This window comes from Durio zibethinus, chromosome 7 (genome assembly GCF_047325235.1).
Source record: "Durio zibethinus cultivar Kanyao isolate XHJ-2024 chromosome 7, ASM4732523v1, whole genome shotgun sequence".
Classification (NCBI taxonomy): Eukaryota; Viridiplantae; Streptophyta; class Magnoliopsida; order Malvales; family Malvaceae; genus Durio; species Durio zibethinus.
In genome coordinates, this window is record NC_143168.1 from 26,562,314 (window position 1) to 26,578,710 (window position 16,397).

The 16,397-nt window shown below is 35.7% G+C and overlaps 3 protein-coding genes and 1 pseudogene across 5 annotated transcripts; all 4 read left to right on the top strand.

Annotated features, from left to right (window-relative positions):
- The first annotated feature begins 1,155 nt into the window (after positions 1–1,155).
- On the top strand, positions 1,156–2,738 carry LOC149518266 (uncharacterized). Its single transcript, XM_089764060.1, has one exon. The coding sequence runs from the start codon at positions 1,325–1,327 to the stop codon at positions 2,528–2,530; it is 1,206 nt and encodes a 401-aa protein (XP_089620186.1). The 5' UTR covers positions 1,156–1,324; the 3' UTR covers positions 2,531–2,738.
- Positions 2,739–2,972: 234 nt separating this feature from the next.
- On the top strand, positions 2,973–5,851 carry LOC111277902 (pentatricopeptide repeat-containing protein At3g12770 pseudogene; annotated as a pseudogene). The gene has a single exon (XR_016343732.1). The product of XR_016343732.1 is annotated as a pentatricopeptide repeat-containing protein At3g12770 pseudogene (transcript).
- A 667-nt stretch (positions 5,852–6,518) lies between these two features.
- Positions 6,519–10,569, top strand: LOC111277229 (uncharacterized). Of its 2 annotated transcripts, none has more exons than XM_022863512.2 (4): positions 6,519–6,797; positions 7,380–7,627; positions 8,547–8,766; positions 9,171–10,569. In XM_022863512.2, the coding sequence occupies exons 2-4, from the start codon at positions 7,382–7,384 to the stop codon at positions 10,361–10,363; spliced, it is 1,659 nt and encodes a 552-aa protein (XP_022719247.1). In that variant the 5' UTR covers positions 6,519–6,797; positions 7,380–7,381; the 3' UTR covers positions 10,364–10,569. The 2 variants fall into 2 exon arrangements, with proteins under 2 accessions (XP_022719247.1, XP_022719248.1); XM_022863513.2 differs by having other exon boundaries at positions 6,713–7,037.
- A 641-nt stretch (positions 10,570–11,210) lies between these two features.
- Positions 11,211–14,860, top strand: LOC111277232 (NOP56-like pre RNA processing ribonucleoprotein). The gene is made up of 9 exons (XM_022863520.2): positions 11,211–11,268; positions 11,584–11,688; positions 11,856–11,897; positions 12,005–12,184; positions 12,275–12,439; positions 13,037–13,237; positions 13,430–13,927; positions 14,041–14,172; positions 14,257–14,860. The coding sequence occupies exons 2-9, from the start codon at positions 11,611–11,613 to the stop codon at positions 14,662–14,664; spliced, it is 1,704 nt and encodes a 567-aa protein (XP_022719255.1). The 5' UTR covers positions 11,211–11,268; positions 11,584–11,610; the 3' UTR covers positions 14,665–14,860.
- Positions 14,861–16,397: the final 1,537 nt, after the last annotated feature.

Below are 16,397 nucleotides of genomic sequence, written 5' to 3' on the forward strand. Positions count from 1 at the left end.
GTCTTAAGGTGATTTCATTAGCCAATTGAGCTAAGCATCATAACAACAGTTAAGTTTGGCATGAAAGATGGAACTACCGAAAAAATAGCACAACAGTCATGTAACTTAGCATGAAGACTTGATCAAAATGTTGTTGTCAATGCCAGCTTCAGAGAAAATGAATTTTTCTTAATCTCTTAGATGTAAAAATTGTCCACAGAACTGAATTAGCCAGAGTACACCATGAAGTATCTTCCCTTTATAGACAGGGAAAATTGAAGTTGTATATTTTGCTTCATTGACATTTTGGAATAATTAACAAATTGAAGGAAGTGAGAAAAACATTCTGGTATTTCAGGAACAGAACATATGGAGTTCATTATAAGTTGACCTTTCTTTTCAGTTTTTTTTTTTTTTTCTTTATAGTTCCATTTTAAAGGGTTGAGTGAAGAAGGAACCCACAGATGTGAATGAAAATGATAGTATAAATGCCAACTTGGCCATTGATTCCAGTTTTGGGACACTGGTAATAATCTGACATCTTGTTTTCCTAAGCACAGTGAAACGGTTTCAGCCTGTGCCAACCAAAAAGTTACTTGCCATAACAAAAGTAAGAAAATTTCTAAATTGTTAATCACAGTTCTAACTCCGAAATCATGAGGATAAATGGATTCTCCATCTTAAAGCTATGAGTCCATTGAAAACCTGTCCCTTGAGTAATTAATATATGGTTTGCCTGGAAACATACATTTGTCAAGATCTTGAAGAAGGATTCGGTTTCGAAAAAGGTGATGCCAAATTAGAGTAACAGTTATTACATTCTTGAGCTGCAGTTAAATTTTATTAGATTGTTGTGAGAGTGTAACATCTCACTTTCAATCAGTTTATGGATAGTCTTGATGTCCTGTCATTGATCAACATTTGGAAATACAGCTTTTCTTTGCTTGCTAAGAGATGATAAGACAGTCAAATCAAGTGATTCTCTCTTTTTTTCTTCTTATTCTCATATGATTGGACACTATATTCTGCATAGTGAAGAACCAATTCTTATCAGAATAGTATGAGATTTCATATTTCTGGTAGCTAATGGAAGTCGTTGTCCAAAAATGAAAAGAATATGATTCTTTAAGAGCATTTTTCTCAATGAGAAAACTTGGGAATCTAAAAATGCATGGTGAAAGCTAGAGTAAGATCCAAACATGAATGATGTTATTGAATCTTTCATCATTCAGCTTAAGCTGAAGAGAACAAATTTTTCTATATAAGGAGAGCTTCAAACATCTTTGGTAAGTGAGGAAAAAGTTGTTTGAAAGAAAAAGACAATTTCCAACCTTCAAGTTAGACAATGGCTGGGTATGGCTATACATATAGGGGTGGCTACACAACCTGCAATGGTGTAGCTCCGCGAACAGACGGGTGGGGCAAAACAAGCTATACCTCTGATCATGAATGCCAGCCTGTGTTCGTTGATGCTGATGGAAGGAGGAAGCCAATCATGTCTTACACTCCCAACGGTAGCAATGAGTACTATGTTACAAGAACCGAGGTCGTTGAGGTACCCTTTGTCACTGGATACAAACAAAGCACTCCTGTAAAAGTTGAGGTACTGAGGGACCATGGTGATGTTGCCGGTGGTAAGTGGAATAGACCCTCAAGTCCAGAGAGATGGCGCAGGCCTTCCAGTCCTGTTCGCTATCATGTCGAAGAGAAATGGAATAAGCCTTCCAGTCCTGTTCGCTATCATGCCGAACAGAAATGGAATAGGCCTTCCAGTCCTGCTCGCTATCATGCTGAAGAGAAATGGAATAGGCCTTCCAGTCCTGTTCGTTACTATGTTGAAGAGAAATGGAATAGGCCTTCAAGCCCTGTCCATGAGCGCCCACAGCAAGTTGAGGAGTTCATTACCAAGATTCAAACTCAAGCTAGCCGACCAAACAAGGTTGCTCCTGTAAGTGCTACATATTGGCGTCCGACACCTAATTCCAATACTGGTTATGGTGATCAAAGTGACTTGAGCAACAAGGAATGGCAGAAGCCAAGTGGTAACACCATCCGTGATGAGAATTATGGTGGCCGTTACAAAAGAGATGAAGTTTTCGAGCCAATTATGACCACTAACGGTGGTGCAAGTGATAAGCAAAGTCATAGGCCTTACCTTAGCCAATCAGCAAGTGATATCAACAAAAGAGATAGCTATCAGGAGCCAACTATAAGCACCAACGGTGGTGCATGGGCTAAGCCAAGTCAAGGGGGATGGTCTAAAGGACAAGGAGCTAACCTTAGCCAACCAACAAATGATATCAACACAGCTATGGAGTACTTAAAGGAAGCTGCTAAACAACCTTCTTCAGGTATCAATCCTCCACCTCCCAGGTATACAACACCGGCCCCAACAGGGCCAAAGAGAGATACCTACCCTGAAACCATTGACAGCAGGGAAGCTGAAAGGAGATATGGCAATTCGAACATACCATCTCGTCCGATCAACACTTACACCATAACCATTGACAGCAGAGAGGCTGCAAGAAAATACGGTGGCACAACAGTGTGAAAAGCAACCATTAGATGTCTTCTAGGAAATCAATCATGCTTAATCCACCTGTGTCGGTTTCATACCTGTTTTTCACCAACCTAGTATAGTTGTTCCCTGTCATTATAATTATGAAGTTGTGTCAAAGGATGGCCCTTTTATGTCCTGCAATAAGCTTTCCTGTTATGCTACCGCTATTGGAATAAAGTTGTAGATATTTTACTCTTTAGCTTTGTAATTCCTTTTTCTTTTTCATGCATCTTAAGAGACCAAAGTGAGATTGGTTTGATTAGAACATTTTACCAAAAAATAACGTATTCATGTCAAACACTTATAGAACATGAAATATATTTTTTAATTTTTACTAAATTTATATATTATATTTATTAAAATTTTAAATTCTATCATTTTTATTTTTTATATCATTTTCATTTTTATGCTTATTAAAAATATTCGTATTAAAAAATATATATATCACTAGACAGTTGAAAACAAGAATATGGAACTTCAGCCTGTTTGACTTGGAACTACAAGTACTTATGGGTATAGCTTCAAAAAAATACTTTAACTCCAATTTCTCCTTATTTCCTTTATGCCTTGTTTGAATCTTCATACCCCTCATTTTCTTCCCAAACTATTCAAATTCTTTTCTTTTTCAACTATAAAAAATGCCAGCTTTAATCAAGCCCCTACAAATATTAACAAATTCTTGTCACTTTTACAAGAATTCTCAGATACCCTTTTGTGTCTTAAATCTATTCATGCCCAGATTATCACAAACTCTGTATCTATACACCATTTTTTGGCATCAAATTTGGTTAAAAGTTACAGTGAATTGGGCTGTCTGGGAATTGCCAGGAAAGTGTTTGATCAAATATCTCAACCAAAACCCATTCTTTGTAATTCAATGCTCAATGGGTATTTGAGAAATAAGTGTTATAAGGAAACTATTGAGTTGTTCGATTTAATGTGTTCTTTTCATTTGGGATTTGATAGTTATTCATGTAATTTTGTGTTGAAGGCCTGCATGGAATTAGGAAATTTCGAGAAGGGCAGAGAGGTAATTAAGAGAGCTGTGGATAGAAGGGTGGATGGTGATAGGTTTTTGGGTAGTTCAATGATTAGTTTCTTTATGAAATTTGGTGATTTCAATGGCGCGAGACGGGTTTTTAATCGGATGGTTGAAAGAGATGTTGTGTGTTGGAATTCAATGATAGGTGGTTATGTAAAAGGATGTTACTATGTTGAGGCTTTTGATTTGTTTCTTAAGATGATTCTATATGGGGTTAGGCCAAGTGCTATAACTATGGTGAGTTTGGTTCAAGCTTGTGGAGGAATGAGAAATTTAGAACTTGGGAAATGTGTTCATGGATTTGTCCTTGGATTGGGAATAGGAAGTGATGTTTTGGTGCTCACTGCATTGATTGATATGTATAGTAAGATGGGTGAACATAAAAGTGCTCGTTTGGTTTTTGATAGCATGCCTGCAAAAAATTTGGTTTCATGGAATGTTATGATCTCAGGGTATGTTCAAAATTGTTTGGTGCATGAATCTTTTGATCTGTTTCGCAAATTAGTAATAACTGGTGCTGGCTTTGATTCTGGAACAATAATTAGCCTCCTCCAAGGTTGTGCTCAAGTAGCTGATTTGGAAAGCGGAAAGGTTCTCCATGGTTATATTTTTCGAAGAGGCCTTAACATGAACCTTATTTTGTCGACTGCAATCATAGATCTGTATTCTAAATGTGGTGCCATAAAGGAGGCAACTTTTGTGTTTGAAGGGATGAAAGAGAGAAATGTGATTACATGGACTGCTATGCTTGTAGGATTAGCACAAAATGGGCATGCTGAAGATGCCATCAAATTATTTGGTCAGATGAAAGAAGAGGGAGTTGCTGCTAATTCTATTACTCTGGTTAGTTTAGTCCACTCTTGTGCCCATTTGGGTTCCCTGAAAAAAGGAAGGAGTGTCCATGCTCAATTATTTCGCCATGGATATGCTTTTGATGTGGTTAACAGGACAGCCTTGATTGATATGTATGCCAAGTGTGGAAAGATAAATTATGCTGAAAGGGTATTCAAAGATGGGTCCTTATTTAAAGATGTTATATTATGGAATTCTATGATAACAGGCTATGGCATGCATGGTCAAGGACATGAAGCTCTTGATATCTACAGCAGAATGTTAGAGGAGGGACTCAAGCCAAATCATACTACGTTCATCTCTCTTCTATCTGCTTGTAGTCATTCAGGGCTTGTGAAACAGGGAAGAAGTTTGTTTCTAAGCATGGAAAGTGATCATAATATCAGGCCTACCGAGAAGCACTATGCTTGCTATGTGGATCTTCTTAGCAGAGCAGGACATCTTGAAGAAGCGGGGGCGTTGATCAAGCAAATGCCTTTTCAATCCAGCGGTGAGGTTTTTGAAGCATTACTAAGTGGATGTAGAACGCATAAGAACATTGATATTGGCATCAAAACTGCGGATTATTTGTTAAGTTTGGATGCAACAAACGCTGGAATTTACGTTATGCTATCAAATATATATGCTGAAGCAAGGAGATGGGATGCAGTGGATCATATTAGAGGTCTCATGAGGAGACGGGGGCTGAAAAAAACACCAGGATACAGTCTGATTGAAGTAGGAAAGCAGGTCCACACGTTTTTTGCCGGAGAAGACTCACATCCAAATTCGGTGGAAATCAGTCAAATTTTGGAGAATTTGAGATTAGAACTCGAAGCTTCAGGTTATGTGCCCGATACTAGTTGTGTTCTTCGTGATGTAGATGAGCCAATGAAGATCAAATTGCTGTGGAGGCACAGTGAGAGATTAGCTATTGCTTTTGGCCTTCTAAGTACACCAGCAGGAAGCTTGATTAGGATCACTAAGAATCTTCGTGTATGCATCGATTGCCATACCGTGACTAAATACATATCAAAGGTAGTGAAGAGGGAGATTATTGTAAGGGATGCAAACCGTTTCCATCACTTTGTTGACGGAAAATGTTCTTGCAATGATTACTGGTGAAAAAGGATAGGATTATGAGTGAAGATCTCCATTTTTTTCCCAGATTGTTTCAGTAGCTCTTGTTCTCCAACTCCAACCATTTTGCTCTCAAAGTGCGTATGTAACACTGTAATGTTAAGCAGTGTGCTCTAACCTAATGACTAGAAAGCCAAACAAAGAAAATGCAACATCCCCATTGGCCAATTTCCATCATGTGTTTACAACCTTATCTCTAAATTGTTTTTTTCACATATATTTATCAAATGGCCAGGACTTTTTCATTTTTGTAGCTGTAAAAAGTTCTTGAACTTTCTTTAATATATTTCTTTTTTGAATCAATTCAAATAAGCTTTATGCTTCTTTTTCTCATTTGAGCTAATCATACATAAGTAATAAGAATAGGACAAATATATATCATATTTTTCTCTTTTTTTTTTTTTCAATAGTTACTTTTGTTTATTCTATTCAAATTCTCTCCTCACTTAGGAAAGAAAAAGTAAAAGAAAATACCATACATTTATTATTTTAATAGCTAATTCTTAATGCTTAGTAAAATCCCAATGAGGAAAGTCTTGGTTAACATAAATTACAATTAGATGCTTTATTATTACACTATTGATTTAAAAGTTTAACCTAAAATTTGTTCTTTTTTCAACTACTTAAACTATTAACCAACTTTATCATTAAATTCACTATATCACTTTCTATCTACATATAAAATTTAAAAACAAATTGAAAAAAAAAAGAAATTACTTTTTATTATATTTTTATACACATAAATATAAATAAATTTAAGTTTTTTATAAATAAATATAAATGATATTACTTTTTATTCATCTTCCAAATGAATCATTTATCCTTTAAACAATTTTTGTCACCCTAATAATTGTTGTTCTTCAAAGCTTTTCTTCAAAGCAAAAGTTACTATTTATAAAAAAATCCTACATACATAAAAAATATAACAGAACTTATTATAAAACCCAACAAAGTTTGCTTCTTTCTATGCAAATTTGGCCCTTTTTTTTTGTCATCATCACTCTCTAAAACTGTAGACAGAGAGAGAAACTAAAATTTCAACAGGAAAAAAAAAAAAAAAACTCATATTTTGGAATGGAGTGGAAAATCCAATATTTTTTTACTAGTATTCAAAGAAAATGCCACTTACTTTACTAGTAGCATTACTTTCTCACTAAAGCCCAGATATTTTTTCCATTATTTTCCTGAGAAAATTTTAAGTATTCAACAATAAACAAATACCCAGAAAGCCTAGATACGCAGAAGGTTATTTACCCTTTTCTTACTTTTTCTTTTTCGTTTTTAAGTTTTGGTTTATACCCAGATCGATTTATGTTTGAAAATTTGTTTTTGGTGTGCTTTGATTTGTTATATTTTTTTATTTACGATTTTGGGTATTTGGATCATGTGATCAAGGTGGGTCTTTTACATTGTTTTCTGGTGGATTTTATTGAAACTGTGGTTTCTGTTTGGTTGGTTGGAAATTATGGGAAAAGGAAAGAAAATGTAAGTTCTTTTCGAGCACTTCTTTTGAACAATTTTTTTAGCTACCCAATGGAGGTTTTCAGGTTTCTTATGAGGCTTATGATCTTTTTATTTGGTTTATCTTTTTCTATAAGGTTTGAGAGGGACACTTGAGAATTTGATGAAATCTTACATAACCTAGTAGAGAAGTAAAGATTTTGAAACTATAGTATTAGTTTTTATATTCTTTTTGTGTTTTTGGGTCACTAAATGTTTAAGATGAAAGAGAAGTTAGATCATTGTCATTTCAATTTTAGGGTGGCAAATTTCAGTATGGTTTTCAGGGCTTGTTTCTGTTGATAAATATATGTCTTATGTGTGTAGGTATGTACAAGAACCAATTGCAAGAGTTGGCTCAAAGAAGTTGCTTTAATCTGCCATCTTATTCATGCATCCGGGAAGGACCTGATCATGCTCCTCGGTTTAAAGCTACTGTCAATTTTAATGGAGAGACTTTTGAAAGCCCTACCTTTTGCTTTACTTTGAGACAAGCGGAACATGCTGCAGCTGAAATAGCTCTAAATACACTTGCCAACAGAGGCCCTTCCAAAGCATTGGCTGCAAGAGTTTTGGTAAGCATTCAATTCCAGTTATAGTTACTTAAATGCTATTTTCCTACTGAACTTTGCAATCGGTAGTCATTTTGTTGTCATGCTTTTTCTAGTCTTGGGAACTGCTTTGATCGTTGTAAAAGACAAAACGGTAACTTTTAGTTCCTCTTAATGGATGATATTTCTGATCAATACCAGTGTCCTTCGTGGAGATCTAACTATTCAAGTTTATTCATCTTCAACTAAGATTCAGTGACAGCTAACTGACCTTGTCTACCAGAACTACTCTTGTTTTAAGTATTTCTCAGATTAATTGTGACCCATGAAGAACACCTTGTGTTTGTTGGCATTTTTTTTCTCTATTAGTAACTCATTGTCAACTTTAGGGATGCCAAAGCCATATCTTGAACTTAAATTTAAGGAAGCAATGACTTAACATGTTTTTAACATTGGAAAATGGCATCATAGAATGGTTTAATTAGAAGTTGAGGTAATCATCTGCTGTATCCTTGTTCTCAATGAGATTTGGCAGCCCTCAGTTGGAAGATTCTAGTTGCAACCATGCATTATATCTTGGTATCTGTGATTCTGTGGTTTAAAACCCCTTGTAGTTCAAATATCTGCGTGCTTGCATAGCATATTCATTACATTTAAACTTTCCTTTTAACATGATGTGTCTGGGTTTGGTTTTTGGCAACTTATTTAGAATTGCTGAGCTATTATAGGAAGTTTTTGAATCCATTAACATTGCAAATTATAGTTCTATTTAAGCAGTGCAGATGCTAGAAAAAATCTGGATGTTAAGTGTTTTTCCCCCTCTCTCTTTGAGCTGGACTCTGCAGCTAATTTAATTTGTGTCCTTGTATTGCTGTTCGCTCCTTCAGCTTGTTATAGGAGAAACAATAAAATAAATTCTTTTGAGGTTTTGTCTACTGCACAGGATGAAACTGGTGTCTATAAGAACTTGCTTCAAGAGACTGCTCATCGAGCGGGCTTAAATCTTCCAGTCTACACCACTGTTCGATCTGGACCAGGCCATGTTCCTAGTTTTTCATGCAGGGTTGACCTTGGAGGGATGAGCTTTACAGGGGAACTAGCTAGGTCTAAGAAACAAGCGCAGAAGAATGCAGCAATGGCTGCATGGTCAACCCTGAGAAAACGTATGATTTCTGTCTTTTTTGTTAAAGGCTCCATTTCATTTAGAATCAAACAAGTGCATGGTTTATTCCTCTCCTGGAAGGGGGGGGGGGGGGGGGGGGGGCTTTTGGGGCTAGATGATGAAGACAACATACAAACTTAGCCTGTCATAAGTACATAATACCATGCTATTTCTTTAGATACATGTTTCAGTATATTCATTCACAACAAAAATATTTCAGTCAAAGCTTAAAAAATCATTTTATGATTAGTTGTTATTTGAAAACTTTCTTACTCAATTTCTACTGCTTGAAGTTTTCCTTAATCACTTAATCTTCCTCTAGATGTTTTTGTTTGCATGTTTTCCATGTACCACAACCTAATATAACTTTAGTATGAATATTCTAAGATAGTATTGTGCCTGCAGTGTCTCAGCATGGTTCATCTTCATCTTCATCACCTTCATCACCTTCATTGGAGTCTAAAGGAAAAGAAGAACAAGAGCAAGTTGTAATTGCTCGATTCCTTTCTTCATTACGATCATCACAAGCAAGGCAGTCTATGCAAATTGATTGTCAGTATGAAAAGCAGAGATCAATTCCTGTTTGTCAAGACCTAACCTCACCAACCCCGAGCTTGTATTCTATGCAGGGTCAAAGTTGGGCTTACCCTAGTTTTTCCCCTGAAATGGCCATGCCCATATACCACATATGGCAGCAAGAACAATTATTGCAGCTGCAAAACCGCCTGTTTTCATTTCCCGTTTCTCCGGTTCCTTCAACTGGCCCTCATATTGTTCCATATATGCAGTCTATTTTACGCCCAGATCATCATCTGTCATTTCAAGCTAGGGACCTAGAACCTATCCCTACAGCTCCCGGGCTTGCAATTGCTACCTCCTCATGCCCTTCACATTACTCCTCTAATCATTCAACTTCACAACCAACCATGGGTAGGTCTACAGTGACTATTCAAGAGATTCATGAGGAGATAAAGGACGAATCATCCAAATACTCTCAGCCTGTAGTTATAGACCCGCCTGTTCCTGGTCAAACTAATGCTGAATTGGGTCTCGAGGAATCAAAACAGGAAGATCACAAACAGAAGAATGTTGAGTTGGACAGCAAAGGTGAAAATGTTCATAGGATGTTGGATACTGGTTCTCGGCCTGTCAACTACCAGTTAGAAGATCCACATGCTTTTGAGTCTACTTCTCATCTTAGACCACGGTATCCTCCAAGATCAAGTTCTTATAGAAATCCTAGACCACCATCTTCTGTTGCAGGTTCTGTGATGATCAGAACAGTCAGCCCAGTTTCTTCTGTGAGGCCACCCGCGCAAAAGCCAACAACTCAGGTGCCTGTCCCGCCAAGAATGAGAACTGGAGCTCCATTTTCAACCAGACCCAGGTTCGAAAGAACAAACCTCGGCGGTATGCATCCCAGTTCCATGGCACCACCTGTTAGAATAAGATCAGTTGTACCAGTGTGTTCAGCGCCACCACCAAGAAAAACACCAAGCTTCAACCATGAGGGAGTGTTGCCCAACAAAGAGAAGAAAGATGCAGTACCTGAGGATGTGTCAACTCCCACTTCAGAACTTAATAAGCTTAGTATGTAGATGGAGTACAGTAGTCTATAGATATCACAAGATGCATTTTATTTCTAGCTATTGCTTCTTTTTTCATTTTACTATGGAAATCATCACGGCCCGAGAGAGCTCTTTCATGCTTTTCATTAAGTAGTTAGAATCAATAAATAATAGCTTTTTAAAATCTGTATAAAACCGAAATTCATATTTTAAGCTTAGTTAAGATTGGTTCTATATACTTTATTATTACTATTATTATTATTATTATTATTATTTATTTATTATTTATTATTTATTCATAATTTGTGATTTGAATATAGTTTTTAATTTATTTTTATAAATTATTTACAGTAAAAATCGAATTTATATCTTAAAAATAAAATAATTTATGTTTATCAAGTAAATAGTTGAAATTTTCTATTGTCAAACAAATTACTACTATTATGTTTAACTTTTTTTATTTTTAATTTACTTTTAACCTCTTAATATTTATCGATTTAATTCACTTTAACATTCTAAATCAACTCAAAATTTGTTTCAAAGGGAGAAATTATTTATTTTGCTTAAATAATTTTTTTCTTGCACCTATGTCACCAATCACCATATCTGTCGTTTATGCCTACTACGATGGACGGCTATGATTAGTTTTAATCAACTTTGTGATATCATCATTGTCGTCAATTCTGTTAATTATACCAGTGGCCCCCAGGAATAGTCTATGAATATCTGCTCCGATTTTCTTCTCATCAAACAAAAAACTAAAAGCCGATTAAAAAAAAAAATCATTGCTGAAAAAAGTTTTAACGTAATTACCAAAGTACCCTTATGAATAATACGGAAATACTATATAAGCGGCGACTTAAAACCCTAAACCCCCGTCACCGCTCTCTACCTCTTTCTCTTTCAACAACGCGGCAGACCAATACAAAACTTAGGTAAAAACAGGGAATTAGGGTTTTTTTTTCTTTAACAAGTTTCCTCACTGTCCATTTCTTTTGTGTGATTTTGGCTTGCTATTGCTAATTCCGATTCTTGGTTTTGTTTACTGCAACTTTAACTCTAATGGGTTCCTTTCAAAACGCATAAATGTTGATTCTTTTAGCAGTTTTGTTTGTGATTTTGAATTAAAGAGTTGATTTTATGATCTGGGTATTAGAAAAAAAAGTTAGTGCTTTTTTATCATTTTTGGGGCCTTTGGTTTGAAGTTTGACTATGATTTTAACAGTAAGATTATGGCGATGATGTTTTAGGTCTGTTTTTATCTGGAAGATTGAGAAATGCTTGTGTTGTTCGAGACTCCGGCGGGCTTTGCCCTCTTTAAAGTATTGGATGAAGGGAAGCTAAATAAAGTTGAGGTATTTTTATCTTCAAATCTTGTGAGAATTAAGATGAAATCACTTTTTATGTATTTATGAACTGTGAAAAAGTACCTTGATTGAATGAAGTTAGTGGCTTTATGTTTTTGTTTATGAAAATTTTCAGTTCCAAGTTTAGATTGAAATATGTGATTTTCTTGTTGTAGGACTTGTCAAAGGAATTCTTGGCTTCTGACTCAGCAAGAAAGGTTATCACCTTTAAGGGTTTTGAGCACATTTGTTGTCCTTCATGTTATTGTCATGCCTTTTGGATCTCCTTTAACTAAAGAGCTGACCGATTTTATGATATTATTAGGTTGTGTCATTGAAAGCCTTTTCCAAGTTTGAAAACACAGCAGAAGCTTTGGAAGCAGCAACGAAACTACTTGAAAGCACACCCAGCAAAGGTCTGCGCAAATTCTTGCGTGCTCATTGTGATGGTGAAACATTAGGAGTGGCTGATTCAAAGCTTGGAAATGCAATTAAGGAAAAATTGGTCTGTTAATACTATTCAAATGCGGATACTATGGTGATATTCTTCTGTTTCATTCAGTTGAATCTTATTTAAGTAATTACATGTATGCAGAAAATTGATTGCATACATAATACCGCTGTTATGGAGCTGCTGAGAGGTGTGAGAACTCAGTTGACAGAACTGATATCTGGCCTAGGTGCTCAAGATTTGGCTCCAATGAGTTTGGGTTTGTCTCATAGCCTTTCTAGATACAAGCTGAAGTTCAGTGCTGATAAGGTACTTATAAGTTATAACAATTTCTTGTGAACTTGATTGAGCATTGTCTATTTCCTTTTGGAATGGGAAGGGTTTTGCTGGTAAGACTTTGTCGAACAATTCCCAATGGTAGAAACATATAAATAACTTGGTGTAAATTCAAGACTCCAGAGGAAAGATAACTTTAGTTAGGTAAATTTTCAGTTTACAGTTTAGGTCGTATATCATTGCCGTGTGATTTGACATCAATGACCTTGCTGATCACTGGATGAAAGCCATTAAAAATGTAAAATGACTTGAACATTTTCATAAAGCTAAATGTGGTGTTGCTGTCAGATTCTGATTGAGACTTCTCATTACAAAAGAATTTCTTGTTCATGTTTGTAGTCTTATTCTCACAAAATGCTTAAAGGCATTAATCTCTGTGAACCATTGGCATCTCTTACTTGGGTTTGAAGTTATCTGGGAGAGGCATTGATATGAGTGGGTGGTATGCTGATATAAAATGGAATTTGTGTGCTGTCTATTATTTGTTCTGTGTTAAAGAATTTGCTTAATTCTAAGACATTTGATTCTGTTGAGCTATTATATGACAGTGCTATGCTTGTATTTTTTTAGGTTGATACAATGATTGTTCAAGCCATTGGATTACTTGATGATCTTGATAAGGAGCTCAACACATATGCTATGAGGATTCGAGAATGGTATGGTTGGCATTTTCCAGAGCTTACTAAGATTGTACAGGACAATATCCTTTATGCCAAGACAGTGAAGCTAATGGGTGACCGTGCTAATGCCGCTAAGCTTGACTTCTCAGAGGTAAGACTTTCAATTAACTAATTAGAAAGCTAATAACTCGGGTTTGTTTACCGAGTGTCAGTATTATCAATATGAAGCTTGCCGTTAGCTTGCAAAATATTTTATTTTCCTCACTCTTGGGCTCGACATAAAGTGCTTGAAGAAAACTTTTTCCTTATATTTTACCAAGTTTTCTTGCTTGAATTTTCACAGATATTACCAGAAGAGGTTGAGACAGAATTAAAGGAGACAGCAGTAATATCCATGGGAACGGAAGTTAATGACCTTGATCTTATGAATATCAAAGAACTATGTGATCAGGTTCTGTCACTTGCTGAATACAGAGCTCAGCTGTATGATTATTTAAAGAGCCGGATGAACACTGTTGCACCAAACTTGACTGCACTTGTTGGTGAACTTGTTGGTGCTCGCCTCATCGCTCATGGTGGCAGCTTGTTGAATCTTGCAAAGCAGCCTGGAAGTACAGTTCAGATTCTTGGTGCCGAAAAGGCCCTCTTCAGAGCTCTTAAGACGAAGCATTCAACTCCTAAATATGGACTTATCTACCATGCATCCTTGGTTGGTCAGGCAGCACCAAAGCACAAGGGGAAGATTTCCAGGTCACTTGCTGCAAAGGCTGCATTGGCAATTCGATGCGATGCTCTTGGAGATGATCAAGATAACTCTATGGGACTTGAGAACCGAGCCAAGGTAAATCAGAAACTTGTGTTTGACTTATTTCTTTCTTCTCCTCAACCCCCCCTCCAACTCCCAAAAAACAGACAAAAGGAAAAATGTAGGGTATTTCATATTATATTTTGTAGCTTGAAGCAAGATTAAGGGCTCTTGAAGGCAAAGAATTGGGACGTTCTGCTGGTTCAGCTAAAGGCAAGCCTAAAATAGAAGTCTATGACAAGGATCGGAAGAAGGGGGCTGGGTTGATAACTCCTGCTAAGGTCTGTGAATCTGAATTCATAATTTTTTTAGATTTACCGTTTTGTCCCTCTTTAGGTGGTTACTGACGCCTTTCTTGTATACAGACCTACAATCCTGCAGCAGATTCTCTTCTTGGGCAAACAACAGACTCCACTGCTCTTGATGAGGAAGACACAGTCCCAAAGAAGAAGAAAAAGGTTGAGGCAGAACCTCCTCAGGCAGAGGAAGCAGCGGAGGCACCTGCCACTGAAGATAAGAAGGAGAAGAAGAAAAAGAAGAAGAAAGCTGATCATGAGGCAGGTTTGCCAACTAATGGAAATGAACCAGAAAGTGAACAACCTGTGCCAAAGGAAAAGGAAAAGAAGAAAAAGAAGAAACGTCAAGCCGAGGATGATGGGGAGAATGTTGAAGTAGGAGAGAAGAAAAAGAAGAAGAGAAAGCATGCAGAACAAGAAGAATCTGAAGTACAGACAAAGAAAGAGAAAAAGAAGAAGAAGAAGAGTGAGGATTGAGAAAAATCAAGAAAGTTTGTGGTGATTGGCTGCCTAACAAGTTTTGGGTAATATAGGCTTAGGCACTTCTACTTGTAAAATGTGGTATTTTGTTGAGTTGTTAATTATCTGGTAGTGTTCTTTAAACCTAATTTTGATGTATTTTCAGCTTCCTTAATGCAATTGCAAGGAAATATCAGAACTTTTTTCTTTTTAATTTGAGTTTATTTTCCTTTGTACTGATGTGGAAATGGAAACCAAATAGCCTTCCATTGGTTACTCTTCAAGCAGAGAGTTGAAAGCTTACTCTTCAAGCGCAGAGTTGAAAGCTTTTTCTTAAAGTTTAAAATCACTTAGAAGGTAACCAAACTAATAAAATGGTTATCCAGAGAGGATCTTCCTTGTCCTATTCATAATCTTTTGTGATAAAATAGCATAATAGCTATTCTCTCATGTGAAGACAACAATCATAGTAATGATAATGGCTTTGTTCTTCCTCCTCTTGTTTTAATTATATTGTTTTAACTTTTCACTGATATTATCATGGAGAATGAAGTTGGTGATCTTGACCTGATGAAGGTCCACTGTGATGCACAGGGTCTCTGTGCAAATATTAGATCACCATTGTTGCCCTGTAAATTGTCTCAGGGATCAGCAAGATGGTGCTTTGCCTCATTGCCCACAATAGCAGCTTGTTGGATCTTACAAAACAGCTAGCCTGAAAACAGCATTCAAATTCTTGTAGCAGAAAATGCCCATTTCAAAGCTTTTAAGGCAAAGCATTGGATTCCTATTTACATGCACAAATTTTGTTTGTAAACTTGTCTCTTTCTGTTTTTCCTGTTATTCTGAGAAGAAATTTCTTACTAATTACCATAAGTTATGAATATTTTTAGCTTTTAACGTGGTTAAGAAACCTTGAAAAAGAATTGACATATTCTGCTGTCTGCTAAAGGCAAACCTAAGTTGAAAATCCATGACAATGGTCAAAAGAAGGGTGCTGAAAGGAGGAGACTTATGACTACTGAGAAGGTTTGCATTCCATCGCAAACTTGTAATCCTTCGGCAGATTCTCTTAAGGCAAACAGCATATTCACTGCTTATTAAGGGTGGAAAAGAAATGATCTCAAAGAAAGTGTTTTTACTCTAAGCCTCTTCAATTGTTTAAAGTATTCTTGTCCAACACATATTCGATGGACATTCAAAGGATATGATTATAGAAATTCAACCTTTTAAATATGAAAAAGCTTAAAAAATATGAATATATTCGTATCGGTAGATCTAGAGATTTGTATATTTACATCATATATAATATTAAAATTTATATATTTATATTATATTTTACATAAAAATTATATATTATAATTTACGTTAACATGAAAATATAAAATTTTTATTTTTTATTTTATTAAATTTATATATAATTATTATTAAAAATTTAAATTATATATTTTTTTATATAATATTTATATCATATTTTAAATTATCAAATTCATGTATCGACACAAACAGGAAATCAAATAAACCATCTTGGCAGCAGAGAATGAGCAAAAAGATGGGGAATTTGTTGACTCCTAACTTTAGGAAAAAGAAAATAAAAAAAGTTGGTAGTGAAAGAAAATGAATGAGTTTGATTAAGTAGGAGCATTTCATTAAATTAAGGGAATTCCTGTATGTTTTAACTAATCTGAAAGTTCATAAATGATTGTATTTATAGTAAAAGAGACAAAGACTGAGCTGTTGTCATTTGGATT

Excerpts from the sequence above, each read along its gene's own strand:
- LOC111277232 (XM_022863520.2), top strand. The coding sequence starts at position 11,611 with ATGCTTGTGTTGTTCGAGACTCCGGCGGGCTTTGCCCTCTTTAAAGTA. Across the intron at positions 12,185-12,274 it reads ATGCAATTAAGGAAAAATTG|AAAATTGATTGCATACATAA; the intron begins GTCTGTTAATAC and ends ACATGTATGCAG. Across the intron at positions 14,173-14,256 it reads GGTTGATAACTCCTGCTAAG|ACCTACAATCCTGCAGCAGA; the intron begins GTCTGTGAATCT and ends TCTTGTATACAG.
- LOC111277229 (XM_022863512.2), top strand. The coding sequence starts at position 7,382 with ATGTACAAGAACCAATTGCAAGAGTTGGCTCAAAGAAGTTGCTTTAAT. Across the intron at positions 7,628-8,546 it reads CATTGGCTGCAAGAGTTTTG|GATGAAACTGGTGTCTATAA; the intron begins GTAAGCATTCAA and ends TCTACTGCACAG. Across the intron at positions 8,767-9,170 it reads ATGGTCAACCCTGAGAAAAC|TGTCTCAGCATGGTTCATCT; the intron begins GTATGATTTCTG and ends TTGTGCCTGCAG.
- LOC149518266 (XM_089764060.1), top strand. The coding sequence starts at position 1,325 with ATGGCTGGGTATGGCTATACATATAGGGGTGGCTACACAACCTGCAAT.